At 42.2% G+C, this 17,804-nt stretch overlaps 1 protein-coding gene across 1 annotated transcript in view; it reads left to right on the forward strand.

Annotated features, from left to right (window-relative positions):
* Positions 1-17,804, forward strand: part of SMARCC1 (SWI/SNF related BAF chromatin remodeling complex subunit C1) — a 120,136-nt gene that overhangs the window by 33,836 nt on the left and 68,496 nt on the right. The window contains exons 14-15 of the mRNA XM_089533830.1: positions 1,034-1,155; positions 7,547-7,618. Of these exons, the coding sequence (XP_089389956.1) occupies positions 1,034-1,155; positions 7,547-7,618 (194 nt within the window). The remainder of the gene's footprint in view (positions 1-1,033; positions 1,156-7,546; positions 7,619-17,804) is intronic.

Raw genomic sequence — 17,804 nt, forward strand, 5'->3', positions numbered from 1 at the left:
TTGCTTTCCTCTGAGGCTGAGAGAGTGTGTTGTCCAAGGTCACCCATTGGGTTTCTATGGCTGAGTGGGGATTTGGCGTCCTAGTTCAATATGCAAAGCACTACACTAAGTTGACTATGAGCTGTGATCAGAGGTACAAAAAAATAATCCAGAAATATCGTTATGAACAAGAAGCATTGTTTCAGGTATAGGAATGAAAACAAAATTGCACCTTATAATTATTTCATTGATGAAGTATCTGTTGGCTGGAGGAGGTAACTGCTTAGTCAGAGCCTTTACACAATTGATTACTCTTCATCAGGCTGTCTCTAATTAAAAAATAGAGAAGCCTTTGCTTGTGTTGTCAGTAACCAGATGCATATGCCACTGAACAGCAAAGAAAGAGTTGAGTAATGGATGCAGAGGTGCTGAATATTAAAAAAACTGAGAGTTATTGAAGGCTTTCATGGCCGGCATCCATAGATTTCTGTGGGTTTTGGGGGCTATGTGGCCATGTTCTAGAAGAGTTTCTTCCTGACGTTTTGCCAGCATCTGTGGCTGGCATCTTCAGAGAAGTCACTTACCAGGTTTATCTTCTCTGAAGATGCCAGCCACAGATGTTGACGAAACTTCAGGAAGAAACTCTTCTAGAACATGACCACATAGCCCAGGAAACCCACAAAAACTATAAAGCTGAGAGTTACTTCCTGCTGTTCTTTGTGTGTCAGTGTAGTTATGGAAGTAGTTTGTAAATGTTTTATCTTAGCTATGTTATTCCATTGATTTATCATAGGAAGAGTTCCAGCCCATTGCCATATTAACCCCATAATGTAATATCACCAGCATACAGACCAGTGCTGGTTGGAGGAGACATTTCTAGGAGTACCCCTCAAGTTGATCATGCCTCAAGGGCAGGTGGTTTCAAGAGCTAGTTCAGTCTTGTTACACAAATTGCACTGCATTGTTAACTTAAGGTCAGGGTCATCATTTTTCCAGTTTTGTGCCATCTTCATCCATTTGCTCAATTCCAAAGTAACTGTTTTTCTTCCTGCAGGAAGATGAAGATCCCAACAAAGGTGACCAGAGCCGCTCAATAGACACAGGAGAAGACAATGTTACAGAACAGACGAATCACATTATTATCCCCAGCTATGCATCTTGGTTTGACTATAATTGGTATGTTACAGAGAGCGGAGCTCAACAAGTTCATCTTAACAAGGTCACAAGTCCAGAGAATGCTCTGTGTGGCTGTTTCTTTCCCATGAGCCTGCCTGAAAGTTAATGCTGTAATTTTCTGAAGCTGTTCCCCCATGATGTACCCCCAAGGACCAAATGCTAACTTAATCTAGGGGTTGCTGTCTTTGAGACTTGTGGGTGGTGTTTTTCATTTGAAATGCCTACAAACAGTTGCAATATCGGTTACAAGCATTTCTGGACACAACGTTAGTTGGCCTGTCTTTAAAACACTAGGTTTTAAACACAAACACTGGGTAGTTTGTGAATGCAGAAGCATGACAGACAGCTGGCCTTTACTTGTGGTGAAGGAAATGTAATCTCCCCGCAGTAATCAGAATCAAGAGTGTAAATAAATGTGAAATGAGCATGAATATAATGAAGATAGAATTAGAGTTCTACTTCTTCTTGTTGTTTGTCTTTCAATAATAATAATAATAATAATAATAATAATAATAATAATAGTAGGGGATAATAGACGGTTCCCTGCCCTCGGGCTTACAATCTAAAAAGACACGACACAAAAGGAGAAGGGAATGGTGGGGGGGGATCAGGTCCAGCATTCTTCTCTCCTTCTGAGGCCTGGACCAAGGCAGATGGACCGGAGGGAGGGCTCTTTTTCTTAATTGAGGCCGGGCCCGATGGCGTTGGGCCTGTCCTTTCACTTTCAAGTCATTTTTGACTTATGGTAACCATAAGGTGAACCTATCACAGGGTTTTCTTCGCAAGTTTCTTCAGAGGGGGTTTACCACTGCTATCTTCAGAGGGTGAGAGAGTGTGACTTTCCCAAGGTTACCCAGTGGGTTGAAAGGTTGTAGCTTTCAAGTGTACCACTGTCTTTAGTATTCAGTTTAAGGCAGTACTCAGAGCTTGTGTCCCAGGCTATTTTTATTTCTTTGTTTTCCTGTTGATAGTATAGCTCTGGCGCTTGTATCCTACCTATTGCTGTTTTGTAGTTCATCCTTTAGGGAAGCAGTTTTGTGTAGTGGTTTGGATATTGGACTAGGATCCCAGGAGACCGAGTCCTGAATCCCTACTCAACCATGGTAGCTCACTGATGGACCTTATTCCACTCTCTGCCTCAGACGAAACCAATGGCAACTCCCCTTTTAAATAAATCTTGCCAAGAAAACACACCAAGAGGGTCACTTTAGGGGGAGGTGGACTGGAGGACTGCAGTTTGTTTACATTATAGAGAGAGAGGCCAGGATTACCAGCTTCCTGTCTGGAAGGGCACTATTCATAAGTAGAGCAGGCTATTTAGATAATTTATAAAATGTCTGGACTCTGGGTATTTGTAAGTTTTGCATATGTTTCAGACAGCGGTGCTCTAGGGATGCTTTGATGGGCCAGGCCACAGCAAACATTGATCAGAGCAACTTTTCAAATACCCTTTGAAAATACCAGTTCATACACATTTCCACACATACAGCTTACACACATGACAGTTAGGCTTAGGGGGGAAAGTATCTTACTGACTGCAGTTGGAGATTGGCAGTAGGATTTTGTCAAGCTTGCAATGCACAGAGAATTGGAGGTGAACCTTCCCTCCAAAGCTGTGATCTAAACAGTTCCTCCTCCCATCCCATGTGGAGTTAGACCAGGCTGGAGTTTCCATTGCTTCCGTTGGCAGCTTTTTAGAATGCAATATTGCTGCATGGGGAAAAGTGAACAGGTTGTGGGCTGAAGCAGGTTTTTTGTGACCCATGCTTTCCCATTCATATTTTAGAAATTGGGGAACTTTTATTGGTTGAGTGGCCAAATTTAATGTTGAGAGAATCTTGGGTATCTACGTGCTAGGGGCGAGCCAAGACTAGAGATGTTTGGGGGATGATGGTTGGACCAGACAATACAAGCAGTTTTTTCCAGTTTGGACACTTCCCCACCAGGTATTCAGTGCACAATCTCATGCAGTAGATTCAACCCAGTTCCAAGTGACAACTTTCCAGCCTTTGAAAATCTTCTTAGCAGCAGAAGAAGCTTGCAGGCTACACACAAAATGGGCCTCGAGTTCCACAATCCTCTTTTGGTGGTGGAGGCTCTGTGTTTGGTCCCACCTGGGAGTAGAGGAGCCATCATGCCCTCCTTCACCCCTTAGGCTGGATTCTGTAAAAGGCAGGGCTGGATAATAGGATTAAACAGTCCTCTAGTTTCTGCCTCCCTAGACTGATGCAGTATATTTGGTAGTCGGGCCTGAGTAAGTGGGCATGTCTTCCCAATCCATACCCTGCTCCATTGTTGAATATGTATCACGGATCAGACTGTAAGTCATAGAATCAGAGAGTGTAGTTTCTTAAGTTAGTTAATTCTCCTATGCATGGAAGCATTTTGAAGGTCATAGAACGGGGAAATGTGGCACCCCCAAGTCTTTGGGGGAGAGGGAGTTTCAGATGAAAACTCACCAGAAAATTGTCCGAAATCCCATTTGGTGTGGTCCTATATACCAAAAGTACCCCCCACCCCTTGGTCTAATGGCTATCTGGAGAATGCTCCTTAGTTTAAATGTAGAAAATCAGCTCTAAACAAGCCAAGAAACCCTGGAAGCTCAAATTCTGCTTGCATCTGGATTTCATTATCAGCCAATAACGTGCACCCGAGAGCTGCCACAAGGTGTAAAAAATAGCCCTGGACCCAGTTGTCCACCCCTGGAATAGTCCTTCACTCTGCAGTGAAAGATATCATAGGAAGCCATGCAACATGGTACCGTGGAACAGCCAACTCAATATGTTTGTTTAGCACTGATTTCTTCCCAGAAAATGTTTGGTGTACACTGAATGCTCACCAACATTTCTGGTCAGCATTCTTGCTTCCTCTGTGCCATGGGACTTGCCTTGGTGCCTTCGCACAGCTTTAGGTAGACAAATAACATTATGTCTGCTTCCTCTGGGCCTGAAGTATGCTCTGCCATATACGGATATTCTAATAGCTGTCTGAGGAGAACGTTTTTGTATCCAAAGCATGCTTAGGTGCTTGTAACCAGGCGAGACACAACCCTCAAATGGAATGCAAATTGGGCTGGCATAATTGCTGTTCTGAGACTTGCATCATTTTGCTGCCAGAAAGGAGAAGGAATTTTTACATCCATGTCTACTCACTTGTCCTCAGTTAAAACAGTGGGTCTTTTAAATGTTCAGTACTGTGTTTAAGTAAGTCAGGCATAACATGCTAGATTTCCCATTCCTGCATGAGAAGAGAATGTGTAGGTGTTCCTTGACACTTGGGCTATTAACCCTGCTAATTCAGCTGTGTGAGTGCGTGTGTGTGTGTGCTTTTAGATTGCCTGTCGACTTATGGGAACCCTGCAAATTTCATAGATTTTTCATAGACAAGGTACTTTCATTTTTCTGGGGGGAAGTATATTGGGCTACATATTAACAGATTTGTATATTTAAATTTTAAAAATAATTTTGAGTCACATCTTTTAACCCAATGGAAGCATTACTTCATTGCGCTAAGGTGCTAAACTCTGGTTTATCATGACAGGAACAAGATTCATTGAGCCTTGGGTGCCCTTTCCCATCCATGTCTTCAAAAGCTCTAGCTTTCTAATTTGTTACCCACTCTCTAATTTGTCATGCAAATCCTAAATTCTGGTTATTTTTATTTTTGGTTTGTCTGTGGTTTGTAAGGCAACTTCATAATTTGCGGTGTAAGCTGGCTTGTTTCAAAGAAAGCAGTAAATGATGGTTGTCAGTTCAGGCAAGATAAGGTCTGGCAAAAACAGATCAAAAAGCTTGTGAGTTTGAGGATACTCAGGCAGTCGATACTGAGAAAGATTGCACAGGTCTGAGAGAAACTAGGCTCATACCCATCACGATAAACTGTGGTTTAATATGGAGTTTGAACCAAGCTGTTCTTTCTTGTATAAAACACTGATTTAGTTCAGATAAAAACTGTTAGAAGTAAAACATAACATTCAGGTTAGCTACCCATGTAGTATTTGCCTTTTTAAAGCACCCAGTTTAAAAATTACCCACTTCTATCCACCCTGCAAATAGTTTCTAGACTATTTGCAGGTGATAGTCAAAGAACTGTATTCTATGTCCCAAAAGAAGGACCTTTGGGGTCATCCAAGGAAGCTGATTAGCAGGTTGGCAAACGATGAAAGGAAGTACTTTCTCACATAGTCTATTGTCAGCTTGCAGAATTTGACCTGGTAGGGAGTTGGACAAATTCATGGAAGCTAATTCTCTCAGGCACTACTACTACAAGAGCTACGGGACGTATACTCCCTCTAGGCTCCCACTCTGGCCCACGGTCAATCATTGTTGCTGAGAAACACAAATAGGAAGGTTCTATTTCCTTCATGTCTTGTTTCTGAGCCTCTGAGAGAATACTCTCCTTAAAGTTAGTTTTCTCCTGAACTTGTAAAGATGTAGATCACAAGACAGTTAGGCAGAGAGCTCTGTCTGCAAAAGGAACTCTGTCCAGTGGTGTTACTGCATGGGGTGTCACCCAGTGTAGGGTGCAGGGCTTCCAGGTGAGGAGTCAAAAGGGCATGCCCCCTCAACTTTGTGCTGTGTGCCATTTTACTCATGAATAAACTGGCATAGGGAAGGGAGGGGGTGCATTTGGCTGGGTGTCTCCCCTCTTCTGGGGTGTTGCCCGGTGCATTCCACATTCCACTAGTGACACTACTGACTCTTCTCATGTTATTTCATTGGGATTTGGGATTCAGGAAAATACACAGGAAATGAAACATCTTGGATCTTTCATTTGTAGTTTGGACATATCATGAAAAGACTTGACTGATTGAGAAAGATAATAATGGGTGACAAAGTGGAAGGCAATAGAAAGAGAGAGAGGTAGCCCTGATGGTGGATCAATTGAATCAGGCAGCCACAGCTGCCTTGAGTTTGCAAGATCTGAATAGGGCAGTTGATGACCAGTTGAGGCACTGAGCTAGAAGGGCCTTTGCTTTGATCCAGCAGGACTTTTGTTTCCTTACAAACTCTAGTTTAAAAATACCTCCCTCAAACAAGAATGTTCCTAATACACCATGCTTTTGACTTTGGCCAACATCAGGAGAAATGCCTGAGGTCTCTTTGATTCGAAAAAGGGAACTGAGGTTGCAAAGCAGATTGTATTGGAAGGTCTTCAAAATCTGAGCTTCAATTAACAGTGGTTATTCACAGAGACTGCTTAATATGTTGAAGAAAACATGCACTGTTCACTTATTTTCATCCTAATCTTTTTTTTTAAATGAACTAGCATTTTGATAAGTCTCAGGAATGGAAAATCCATTTCATAATTCAATTGATGGCAAAGGGATTATATCCAGAATACAGCATTGTGGCATACTGCTCAGTTTGTTAAAGGAATTGGAAGCTGAGCTAAAAGATCAAAATCTGCATATTTGAGATGCATGTGCTGAAGAATGAAAATTTATCTCTAAACATCATGATGTCCCATATTTCTAAGGTTATAATATTTTAATGTGTAATTTTAGGGGAGGCAGTTGAAGGCCCAGGACGGCCGGGAAGGAGAAGGAACAGGTGTGTGCCTGCTCCTCATCTTCCCTGCTTTCCGTGTGCTACAAAAATGGCTTCACGTGCCATCTCTGGCATGTGTGCCATAGATTTGCCACAATAGGAATATGGTATCCATTAGAAATCATAAGCATATTAAGTTTCTAATCTTTATTGTTTTAATAATTTAATGATCAGAATTATTTTAAGATATCTTTTAATTTTGTAATTTGTTCTGCTTTTAGACTAGGCCGATGGCAGGTTTTATTTAATAATAAAGTTAAACCATTCTTAAAGAATTCAAAGATATAGCATGTTACTCTGGAAAATCAGTATGCAAAGTATGTAGTACCTTTGAGACTAACTGAAAGAGATAAATTGGTAGCATGAGCTTTCATAGGCTTGCGTCTACTTCCACAGATAGGAAACTCATGTCACCAGCGTCTTTTACAGTTAGTCTCAAAGGTGCTACAAGATCCTGTTGAATTCTCAAAGAGCTTCAGTCCCAAAGGTTCTTGTGTTTAGATGGCTAAATAAGTGGTTTGTGTGGGAGAGAATGAGAAAGAGAGTGTATTTTGATGGCATGCTGATGCAGAGGTGGCATAGTCTAAATCTGATGCAATTAGTATGTAGTTTTTAATTTTATACTGTTTAATCTTGTTTTAAGGGGGGGCATTATGTATATATGGATGTATTTTAACTTGTTGTACGCCACTTTGATTGCCTGGCAAAAAGCAGGATAGAAATAAAAAAAATATTTATTATTATTATTATTATTATTAGATTTGAACCATAATATTGTTTTAGATTATGAAGCACAATTAACTGAGTATGTTACAAACTGATTGTCTTCTGTTTTGTAATAGCATTCACGTTATTGAACGCCGTGCTCTTCCAGAATTCTTCAATGGGAAAAATAAGTCTAAGACCCCAGAAATGTAAGTAAGAGCAAAAAAAGTAGGCATGTGATGTAGCCTTCCCTTTGCTTACCATAGGTTCAAACTCTGTGCCATTGGTTGGCTTAAGGTAGTTCTAGCTAGTTCACATTGCATGGTGACTTGAGTTTGGTATTGCACTGACACTTTGAATCACTGTAATTACCCCATACGCTTAATTTTCAATCCTGTCTTTTTGGCATAATCACAGAACACTTGCACTGCAGCTTGTGAAAATACCACTATTGCTTTACTGTTAATTGTAGCTATCAGTGCAACTGAAAAGCTGAAAGAGCCTGTCACCCGGTGGATCAAAATTAATTGCCTAAGCATAGTGAGAATAAATGGGCAGTGTCATGTTTGCATTATCCAATGTGTGAAGCAGTGTAGTGGATAAAATGTACAAAAGTTACATGCCTGCAAAATATTTTGTTACTAGCCTGCATTTTTGTGTTAACTGAAAAGGAGGAGAAGCCCCTTCCTCCACAGGCTACTAGCCTTTTGTCAGGCTTGTTTTAAAAAGCTTGCTTTCTGTCTAGAAATGACCCTTTACTTTTCTGCCAGCCTACTGACTTACCTGCCTGCAGTGCCTGGTTGTCTGTGGCTGCCAGGTGAGTGGATCAACTGGGTACTACAGTTGGCCTTCTATATCCACAGGATAAGCATCCAAAGATTCAACCATCCACAGCTTGATAATATTTAAAAAATAATTCCAAAAAGTAAATCTTGATTTTGTCATTTTGTCATTTTATTATACTGTTGTATATAATGGGACTTGAGCATCCATGGATTCTGGTATCCACAGGAGATCCTGGAACCAAACCCCAGCATATACCAAGGGCCCACTGTACTAGTATTGTAGTACAGTCTTGGCTTTTATCAAAATATCAGTATTTTTATGTTCAGATGTATGTTGAAGTTTAAGGCAGGGCTTGTACTTTGTGTTTCTATGGTGTGCATTGCTGGATTGATTCAAGATTTGAACCTCACTGTAAAAAGGAGCCTGGGAGCTTCATTGTGTATAAAGGACTTGTGGTATGTTCAGCTTTTGAGAGCAACAAGCCTGCTTTCTACAGAGTCTCTAACTCCATCTAGAACCTTTCTGAACGAAAGGAGTTGGGTTTCCCTTGGGGCTTCCTCTACACTACACCGGATCTGCTTTTCCCATATTCATGTATACCTGAAGCAGGTTGAGATTGCTTCTGTTCCTTAAGAAAAGGGGAAAGCCATGCTGAGCTTGTTGAATACTAAATGCTGCCATCTCTAGAAGTAGTTTCTCATCAGGCAGGGAGGCACATTTGCTTAGTGGGTAATTGTGCCCTGCCTCTAGCATAATTCTTATTGTCTGGAAGTTCTTCCTAATGTTGAGGTGGAATCTCTTTTTCTCTAGCTTGAGCCCATTGCTCCGTGTTCTAATCCCTGGAGTAGCAGAAAACAAGATTGCTCCATCCTCATTATGGCATCTTTTCAAATATTTAAACAAGGCCACTATGCCACCTTTTAACCTTCCCTTCTCCATGCTAAATATACCCAGCTCTCCAGCTTGTTCTTATGTGCCTTCAAGTTATTTCCTACTCACAGTGACCCTAAGGTGAATCTATGATACGGTTCTCTTGACAAGATTGTTCAGAGTCCGTTTGCCTTTGCTTTCCTCTAAAAATGTTGGAAAAGTGTGACTTAACCCAAGATCTACCCAGTGAGTTTCCATGGCTGGGCATGGATTTAAACACTAGTCTCTAGAGTTGTAGTCCAATGCTCAAACTACTGCACCATGCTGGCTCTTTTCTGATATAGCTTAGCTTCAGATTACCTGAAAGGCTGCATCTCCCAATATGACCCTATATGAGTTCTGAGACCTGCAGAGAAGGGTTTCGCTGGGTGCCACCACCCTTGCAGGCATGTTCAGTGAGGATGTAGGAGAGTGTACGTACCTTGGACTCATTTTCTGTAAGAGCCTATAGACTGGAGATGTGCTTACTCTCCTTCTGTCAGGTGGCAAAAACCTTTTAATTCAGACAAGCTTTGCCACTCACTTGCTGTTTAGAAGGATCTCCTAATGTTGCATTTTCTGAAGGCTGGAGGGCTCTCATGGGAGAGAAGCAGATGCTAGAAGCTACCTCCACTTGCCCAGTTGCATGTGCCTAGAATTTTGATCCAACTCATGGCCTACAGATATGGATTAAAGTTGCAGAGGTTGGTATTTCAGCGCTAGCTTAATAAAAATGTGTCAAGTGATGAAGTTTTAGATGTGTTATTTAGCTATACATATTCTGAACACATTTTTTTTGTTTTGTTGTGAGTGTAGCTTGTTTCTCTGGTAGCATTTGGACTAGGGTCTGTATCTGTTATTGGCAATTTTAGTTAGTCCTATTAGTAGCACCTGCCATACCTCAAGAGGGGAAAAAATCTTGACGACTTAGTGGTGATGGCTTAACAACAGCAAAATAAACCTTTCTTTCTGCTTTATGATAAAACAATGCCTGACATGGTGTGTAGAGGATTTTCCTCCAGTAGCTGCTTTGTAGGTAGTGTTAACTCCTGCTGCTAAATATCGCACGTGCCGTCCCTGGTGGGGTTGTCTATTGATTTTTTAAAAATAACATTAGACATCCCTTGCGCAGCAGGAGGCAGCCCCGTTGAGTCTCGCCAATATTAATGTTGCAAAATGTCAGTGAGCATGAATGTTGCTGCATCTTAGACTGAAGCACTGATGTGCAAGATGTCACTTGGCTGTGTGGTTTGCATGACAGACATCTTGGAATTCTTCCTCCATTTTGCCTTTACAGCTCTTAAATGTAGGTAGGGTGCTTCGTATGCTAGAACCTCAGAGGATGCATTGAGTTTGTGATCATTCGGTGGCATTAGAAAGAGAACAAGAAGCTTCTCACAGCAGACACTAACATGAGAAAGTTGCAAACGAGGCTAAACAGCTAGGGAAGGCTTTTTTTAAGCTGTGGCCTGTGCCCTGCGATGGCAGAGATCAGCGTAGTGGCCATAGCTCACCAGCTGAAGTGTGGCTCCACCCAAATCTAACACCATGCCATGTTTGTGTGGTAAAATAAACTTGCCCCACAAAGCTCTTGTGTCCCTTGTTGTTTTTTTTGGGGGGGGGGAACCAACAGAAGCAGATTATCACCATTGTAGGGAGTCTGTGGAGTCTGTAATCCCAGTAGCACTGCAATTCTGATGGGTCATTTTGATAATTGGACTGCCTGCCCCGTTCCATGTTAATTAATGCAAGCTTCTGTACGGTTTCAAGAGTAAGGCAGGAATTACGTTGCCCTCCAAATATGGTTGGACTGCATCTCCCAGCATAGTTATGGTGAGGAATGTTGGGCATTGCAGTCCAGCCACAACTAGAGGGCTGTGTTATTCACATCACTGTGATAGAGGACTTTAAAGTTATATAAATACTAATGACTTATGATAGGCCAGACTCTGAAAAAAGAGGCATAACTTAGGCGGGTTACAGACTGCCCATTTGGGGCGGTCTGTACCCACCCCTTTCCCCGGTGTATTGGGGCCTCAGCGGCCAGAATGGCAGCCGCTGAGGCCCCAATCCGCCAGTTTCCAGGCTGCGGGGAAGCGGCAAAACGCCGCTTCCCCGCCGCCTGAAAGGGGGTGTCCTTGGGGCTTCAAGCCCCAAGGACACCCCGCGGCTTGGCCCCTTTCTCCCTTGCTTCGCTGGGCGCAGCCGTCTGAAGGCTGTGCCCAGTGACGCAAAGCGGCGCCGCAAACCAGGAAGGAGCTCCAAAATGGAGCTCCTTCCTGGTCCGCGCTAAGGGCGCACTAGCTGCCCTGGCGCGGAGCGAGGACTTCACGTCCGCGCCACCCTGTATAGAGGCGGCGCGGCCGTGACGTCCTCATGGCGGCGGCCGTCTGGAACGGCCACCGTCATTTTTTACGCGCAGAGCGCGTATTAGGGTTAGGGTGGTGCGGAAGCACTGCACCTCCCTAACCCTAGTACGCGCTCTGTGCGTACTTTAATGGCAGTGTGTAACCCGCCCCAGTGTCAATAAACCTTATCAACAAGATCCAGCCTGAATCTTAGCAAAGTCAAGGTGCTTGCTCTTTGGGAATGGTATCCTGCTGAAATCATCTAAGCCCCTGTCTGTTGTCATGAGAAGCTCTAGATTGAAACCAGTATGGTGAGTCTAGTCTTTCTTCTATCTTGGCAAATGGGAGAGGTGGACTTTGGCTGCAGCCGTAGTCTTCCTTGTTCTCCAAAACAAATGGTACTTTGTAGTCATTGTGGGGCTTTGGCTGAACTCAAGGCAAGCACCACAATGCCCTCTTAATGTGTTATAACTAGTACTCACTTGCAGCAGCAGAAACAATCCCAGGCGTTCATGGCTTGTGCCAACAGCATAGTCATCATCACATGTCACAGAGACATGGCAGTGTGCCTCTTCTTCTCCTTTCTGGCACCACAGATTTTTCTTCCCTGTGGCTACTGTCCAAGCATTGGTGATGTGGAGAACTTTGCAGAGATTATGCTTGTCCAGCAACTAAAGAACCCAGTATGAACTTTGTAGAATCATAGAATCATAGAATCATAGAATCGTAGAGTTGGAAGAGACCACTAGGGCCATCCAGTCCAACCCCCTGCCATTCAGAAAATCCAAATCAAAGCATCCCCGACAGATGGCCATCCAGCCTCTGTTGAAAGACCTCTAAGGAAGGAGACTCTATCACCTTCCGAGGAAGTGCATTCCACTGTCGAACAGCCCTTACTGTCAGGAAGTTCCTCCTAATGTTCAGGTGGAATCTCTTTTCCTGTAGCTTGCATCCATTGTTCCGGGTCCTGTTCTCTGGAGCAGCAGAAAACAAGCTTGCTCCCTCCTCAATATGACATCCTTTCAAATATTTAAACAGGGCTATCATATCACCTCTTAACCTTCTTTTCTCCAGGCTAAACATCCCCAGCTCCCTAAGTCGTTCCTCATAGGGCATGGTTTCCAGACCCTTCACCATTTTTGTCGCCCTCCTTTGGACACGCTCCAGTTTCTCAATGTCCTTTCTGAATTGTGGCGCCCAGAACTGGACACAATATTCTAGGTGGGGCCTGACCAAAGCAGAATACAGTTGGCACTATTACTTCTCTTGATCTAGACACTATACTTCTATTGTAGTTCTCATCTGTTTTATTCTGGACTCTTAATTACGTGCTGCATTGCCATTGCTGGATTTAATTTTCCTTTTCTTTAGTAAACAGTGCCCAGGAGAGGTGGTCTATATATATCTGTAAAGTTAGTTCCTGCCAGTGTTGTGCCATTCCAGATTTTTTAAAGGAGGAAAAAAGAAAAATATGAATCCCTATCTAGACTAATTCCCTTTGAATTTCTTATTCAATAAATTATGACTCATCTCTGGCCTGAACACCAGTTAGGGCTACATTTTGGATTGCTCTAAAAATATTTTCCACCCCTTTATTAATTTTTTATTAAGGGCAGACCTAAAGGTCATGATATTCCTGGGAAGTGCTGCATTGTTAAATAAAAATTAGTGCGGTGCTAGGTTTATTCTTGTCTTTTGGCTGACTTCTCAGTTGCTAAAGGATAGGTATATTTAACCAACATATGAGTGCCCCTGGCTACAACCTCTTAGGTATTCAGAAGCTTAGCCATGTCTTATTTCTTCAAGAAAAAAGAACTGCTTTGGCACAGGACCTTTTGGGGTGACCTTCCTTTAATTGAGCTGCTAAAGCAGGTGTAGTCGTTTGGTAATAGTTTTGCAGAGATTGCCTTTAAGAAGGTGAAATTGTCTCCTCTAAAGTGTAGAACCACTGAAGCAGTAGAGGGGCTTTCAGAGAAGCGTTCCCAGGCATTGCATAATTGTCGCTTACTATTTGATGTTCTTGTGGTGCCTGTTTATTGAACCATTTCCTGTATTGCTATGTACTGTATATGTTTTATCCTACTTGAGAGTATGTATTTTCCCTGGAAAATGATTAACCATCCATTATGAAGCCTCGCCCTCCCTCCAGTCCATCTGCCTTGGTCCAGGCCTTGGAGGTAGAGAGGAACTGCTGGACCTCTTACCCTTTCCCTCCACCACTCCCTTCTCCTTCTGTGTCATGTCTTTTTAGATTGTAAGCCCGAGGGCAGGGAATCGTCTAACTAAAAGATTGTATGTACAGCGCTGTGTAAATTTACAGCGCTTCATAAATAAAGGTTAATAATAATAATAAATATGTGTGGCCATAAAACATGGAGGGCATGGACCCCCATTCCCTCCCCCCCAAGTGAGCTCCACATCCAGCCTTCCCCCCCCAAGGAGCAAAGAGATCAGCTTTTCTTAGAATCCAAAATTAGGAACCTCACTCCCAAACCATCTAATCACGGTACTTTTCTTCTGTTCTTCTACCAAGAGTGATTATCCTGCTAGGAAAATACAAGTAACCAAATGTTACCATAATTATGATAACCTTATTAGAATAATTATATGGAATTTGCTAAATCAGGTGGGAATTCTGCCTCTATCCCTAGGTTGCTGGACTAAAACCTCCAGCATTTCTTGTCCGGGGCTGTACTGCCTAGGGCTCTTTCAGTTTGTAGTGTGGCAACATCTGGAAGGCTGCACAAAAGTATTCCTGTCCAGTAATGAGAAGCATCCAATGTTTTTGATAGCAGTGGGAAGCGATCAAGATTCTTTCTTAGATGACAAGCACTGGGGTGATCTGTGTCAGTTGCCCTCTTTGGTTTGTGAATCATTAAGGTCTTAATTATACTTGCAAACTGACTGGTGTTCTGTCCTGCATAGTAGAGCTGGAAGCATTTCTTAATAGGCAGCTAGCAGCCTGCATTGGTGCTTCTGCACTTCTATTAAGTGCAAAGAACCTTGCTTTGGATTCTTGTTTCCTGGGCTGAGCCTCCAGGGAAGCTCTAAGTAAAGAATAACATGCCTGAGGCAATAGACTCAGCTTCCACGGCGGAAAACCCCATAATGTGGAAGAAAAACCTGCCTCTACAGAAGATCCTGCCTGGAGGTTTTGCTTCCAGGCATCTGGCTCGGGTCCAGAGGAGTTTATAAGAATCTGTTGTGGCTAAGCAAGGTTTTTGGGTGGGCAGGAAAGACACTGAGGAAAGTAGTAAAAGACAGGCTATTTAAGCTATCTTTTTTTAAAAAAAACAATTTAACTGAATTTTAATAAAGTATAACAAGTGATCAAAAAATTATGACATATGAAAAGGTGAAATCTTCCCAAATACAGGGATATGTGGGTGACATAGAAAAATTGACATTTCCAAAATTTTGAATGGGCAGAAGAGTAGGGGGAATGGTGAATCATCAGTATGTGTAAATACAGTAAAAATATACCAGCTGCTAGCAAATTTTCTTAAGCTATATGATGTGGGGGGATTGAGATGGTCCCATCCCCCCCCCCCCCCCCCAATTTGCCAGGGACTGGTACCCTGTTTATGCCTATTGCTATGGCTGTTTTGTTTCTTTCCTGGAAACGTGCTGTGGACTGGCAGCCAAGAGCTCACAGACCTATACTGGTCCATCAGCCACTTCTTTGACCACGTAAGCCATCAAGGTTTAGCAAGCAAATGTATTTTCACTTGGTGCTATAATGACAACAGTGTTGGTGCCATTTGGGTGGGTATTCCATAACTGGCAAAATGGCTCTGGGCTGGCAGATGGTGGCTTGCAGACTGGCAGCAGCCCACAGACTAGCACTGATCTACTAGGCTTTACTTTTTTTAATCTCCATCTGATGCTGAAATAGGAAGGGTTTAGGAGATGAATCATTAAGTGGGCCAAACCTTCCTTGTGTTTTATGTCTCATATGGGGAAAACAGCTGGTGAGCAATGTTAGAAACCTCAGAAATGTTTTTGCTTTACTTCTCCTTGCTTCTGTAAGATACTTCTCTTCTGTGCATCTTTGTCCTGTTTGCGACTGAACCTCTTTACCTCTTCTGCCATTGTTCTTTTCTTTTTGTTACTATGGTTGGTTAACTGTGGAAGATTGCAAAAGGAAGCCAAGAGACTGTCCCAGGTGGTCTTCTTCCGCTGCTTTTCCATATGTAAAACCCTCTCATGCTTGCCGGGTAAGGGAAGTGGGGTTCCCAGCTCTTTCTGCACCAGGGGAACTCCCGATTCCCCTTGGAGTCTCTTTACAAAGGACTACTGAACCAAAACGCATGCTTTTTCCAGCGCCTGGGGTGGTGACTGAATGTGTGTGCCTTTTTTGGATGCAGAAACACCCAAGAAGATGACAATATGGTTGTGCATTTTGCATATTTTAAACTTTAATTCCCTTTTCCTTTTAGCTAATAATGAAAGCCATCGATTGCTATTTGAGCATAATGATCATCCATTTTATATTTTATTACATCTGAAAGTGACCCAAAAAGATCCTTAAGTTTGGTTTCTCCCTTGGTGGACCTATCCTGAAATTGATGTTCATAATTTTTTGTGATCTCTGTGACTCATGCACATGGATTCTGAAGTACTTAGCTTGGTGTCAGTTTCACAAAATCCTTGCCTTGTTAATTAGATCCATAAGGTAACCTTTGCTGCCATTTTTAGTAGTAAAGAAAATCAGATAGCTTCGTGGTTGGTTGAGTTTCTCAATGCTAAATGAGAATGCTAAAAATTCAGACACTGGCCCTGCCCTGGCGGAATAATAGGCACCGAAACAGCATTCCGTTCAGATAGGTTTTTTTAAAAAGAGGCCCACAGATTAAATGATTTTTGTCCTCCTTTTTCTTCTTTTAAGTCCAGGGATAGTTTGAAGTTAGCCTCATATGCCAGTTTTCAATGAAACGATTCTTGTGTGTTAAAAAAAAACCCTATGTGATATAAGAGCTTCACATGACCATAATATGGATAAGAGAGAGACTGAAGATAACCCCTGCACATTCACCTGCATTAAGGGCTAGTCTGTTTTGGAAAAGAGGTAAAAGAGGTGCTGTGTCCATTTAAATTGAATTATCTTGACTTTACATCCAGGTTGAACACACTTTGGGTGGAAAAACCCTGAAAGCTTGCTCATTTTTTTTACTTTTATTTTTACTTTGTCCTGATAAAAAAACATATTTGTCTAACATGTGTATATGTGCCTTCAAGTTGCCCGTTGACTCATGGCGACTCCATGAATTTCTTAGGATTTTCTTAGGCAAGGAATACTCAGAGATGGCTTTGCCAGTTGTTTCCTATGAAACATAGCTGATGGCACTTGATATTTGTAGGTGGTCTCCCATCCAGGTTCTAACCAGGGTTGACCCTGCTTAGCATCCAAGGTCAGACAGGATCTGGTGCCTTTGGGGTGTTCTAATAGACCAACATTATTCCTATAATTTTTTAATGAGTGATCGCGCTGCAAAGGTTCCTTCACTGACGTTCTAGCCCAGGTTCCAAATTGCAGTGTGATAAAGTAATTAAACTGCAAAGAAAGGATGTGGTGATGAGTTTCACAAACATGTCCCTTTCCTGTAAAGAGATGGTGAGGAACTCATGGCTTTCTGGACATTATTGGACTCCAAGCTGCCATTTGCTCTGATCCCTGGCTATACTGATAGGAGTTGGAAGTTCAAAAACACTTGGAGGGCCACATGGTCCTCCCTTTGCTTTTTAAAGGCCCCAGTGTGATGTTGTAGATTTATTTTATTTTATTTTTATTTAGGTATTTAGATGCAGTGATAGGTTTGAGTATGGGAGAACCAATTTCATAAAATGCTGTTTGCCCATGAAATTTTACTGTTTGGTACACTCTAGTTTCCTAGTCCGTCTTAAAATGACTATCTCAACTGAAGTGAGCAAAGTTAGAAAGTTTATCAGGATCCTCCAGTAGATTTCTGGGTCATCTGTGATGGCTTCCAGGAGTTTCAGATTGATAACAATAAACGAATTCCCTATCACCTCATTCTATTCTACCACCTCATGATTGATAAGGATTTTGTCTTAGCATATTATTTTAGTATATTAGTATTTTATAGTGTTGTGTTTTATCTTCAGTTTTTGTTTATATATGTTGATGTTCTGCCCTTTGGTGGAAAAGGCATTATAAATGTTATTATACAGTGAAATGTAGAATGCCTGCTGGTGGAAAGTATTGTGTGAGCAGGACTACTATCATCTCACTTCTGGTACTGAAAAACAAATCTCTAGGCTGGAGGGGTTGATTGCATGGCCTTCCAGATGGGACTGCAGTTCCCAATATTGTGGAATATTGGGAGTTGCA

This window comes from Sceloporus occidentalis, unplaced genomic scaffold (genome assembly GCF_023333645.1).
Source record: "Sceloporus occidentalis isolate IW3139 unplaced genomic scaffold, rSceOcc1.0.p SCAF_7, whole genome shotgun sequence".
In the NCBI taxonomy this organism is placed as follows: Eukaryota; Metazoa; Chordata; class Lepidosauria; order Squamata; family Phrynosomatidae; genus Sceloporus; species Sceloporus occidentalis.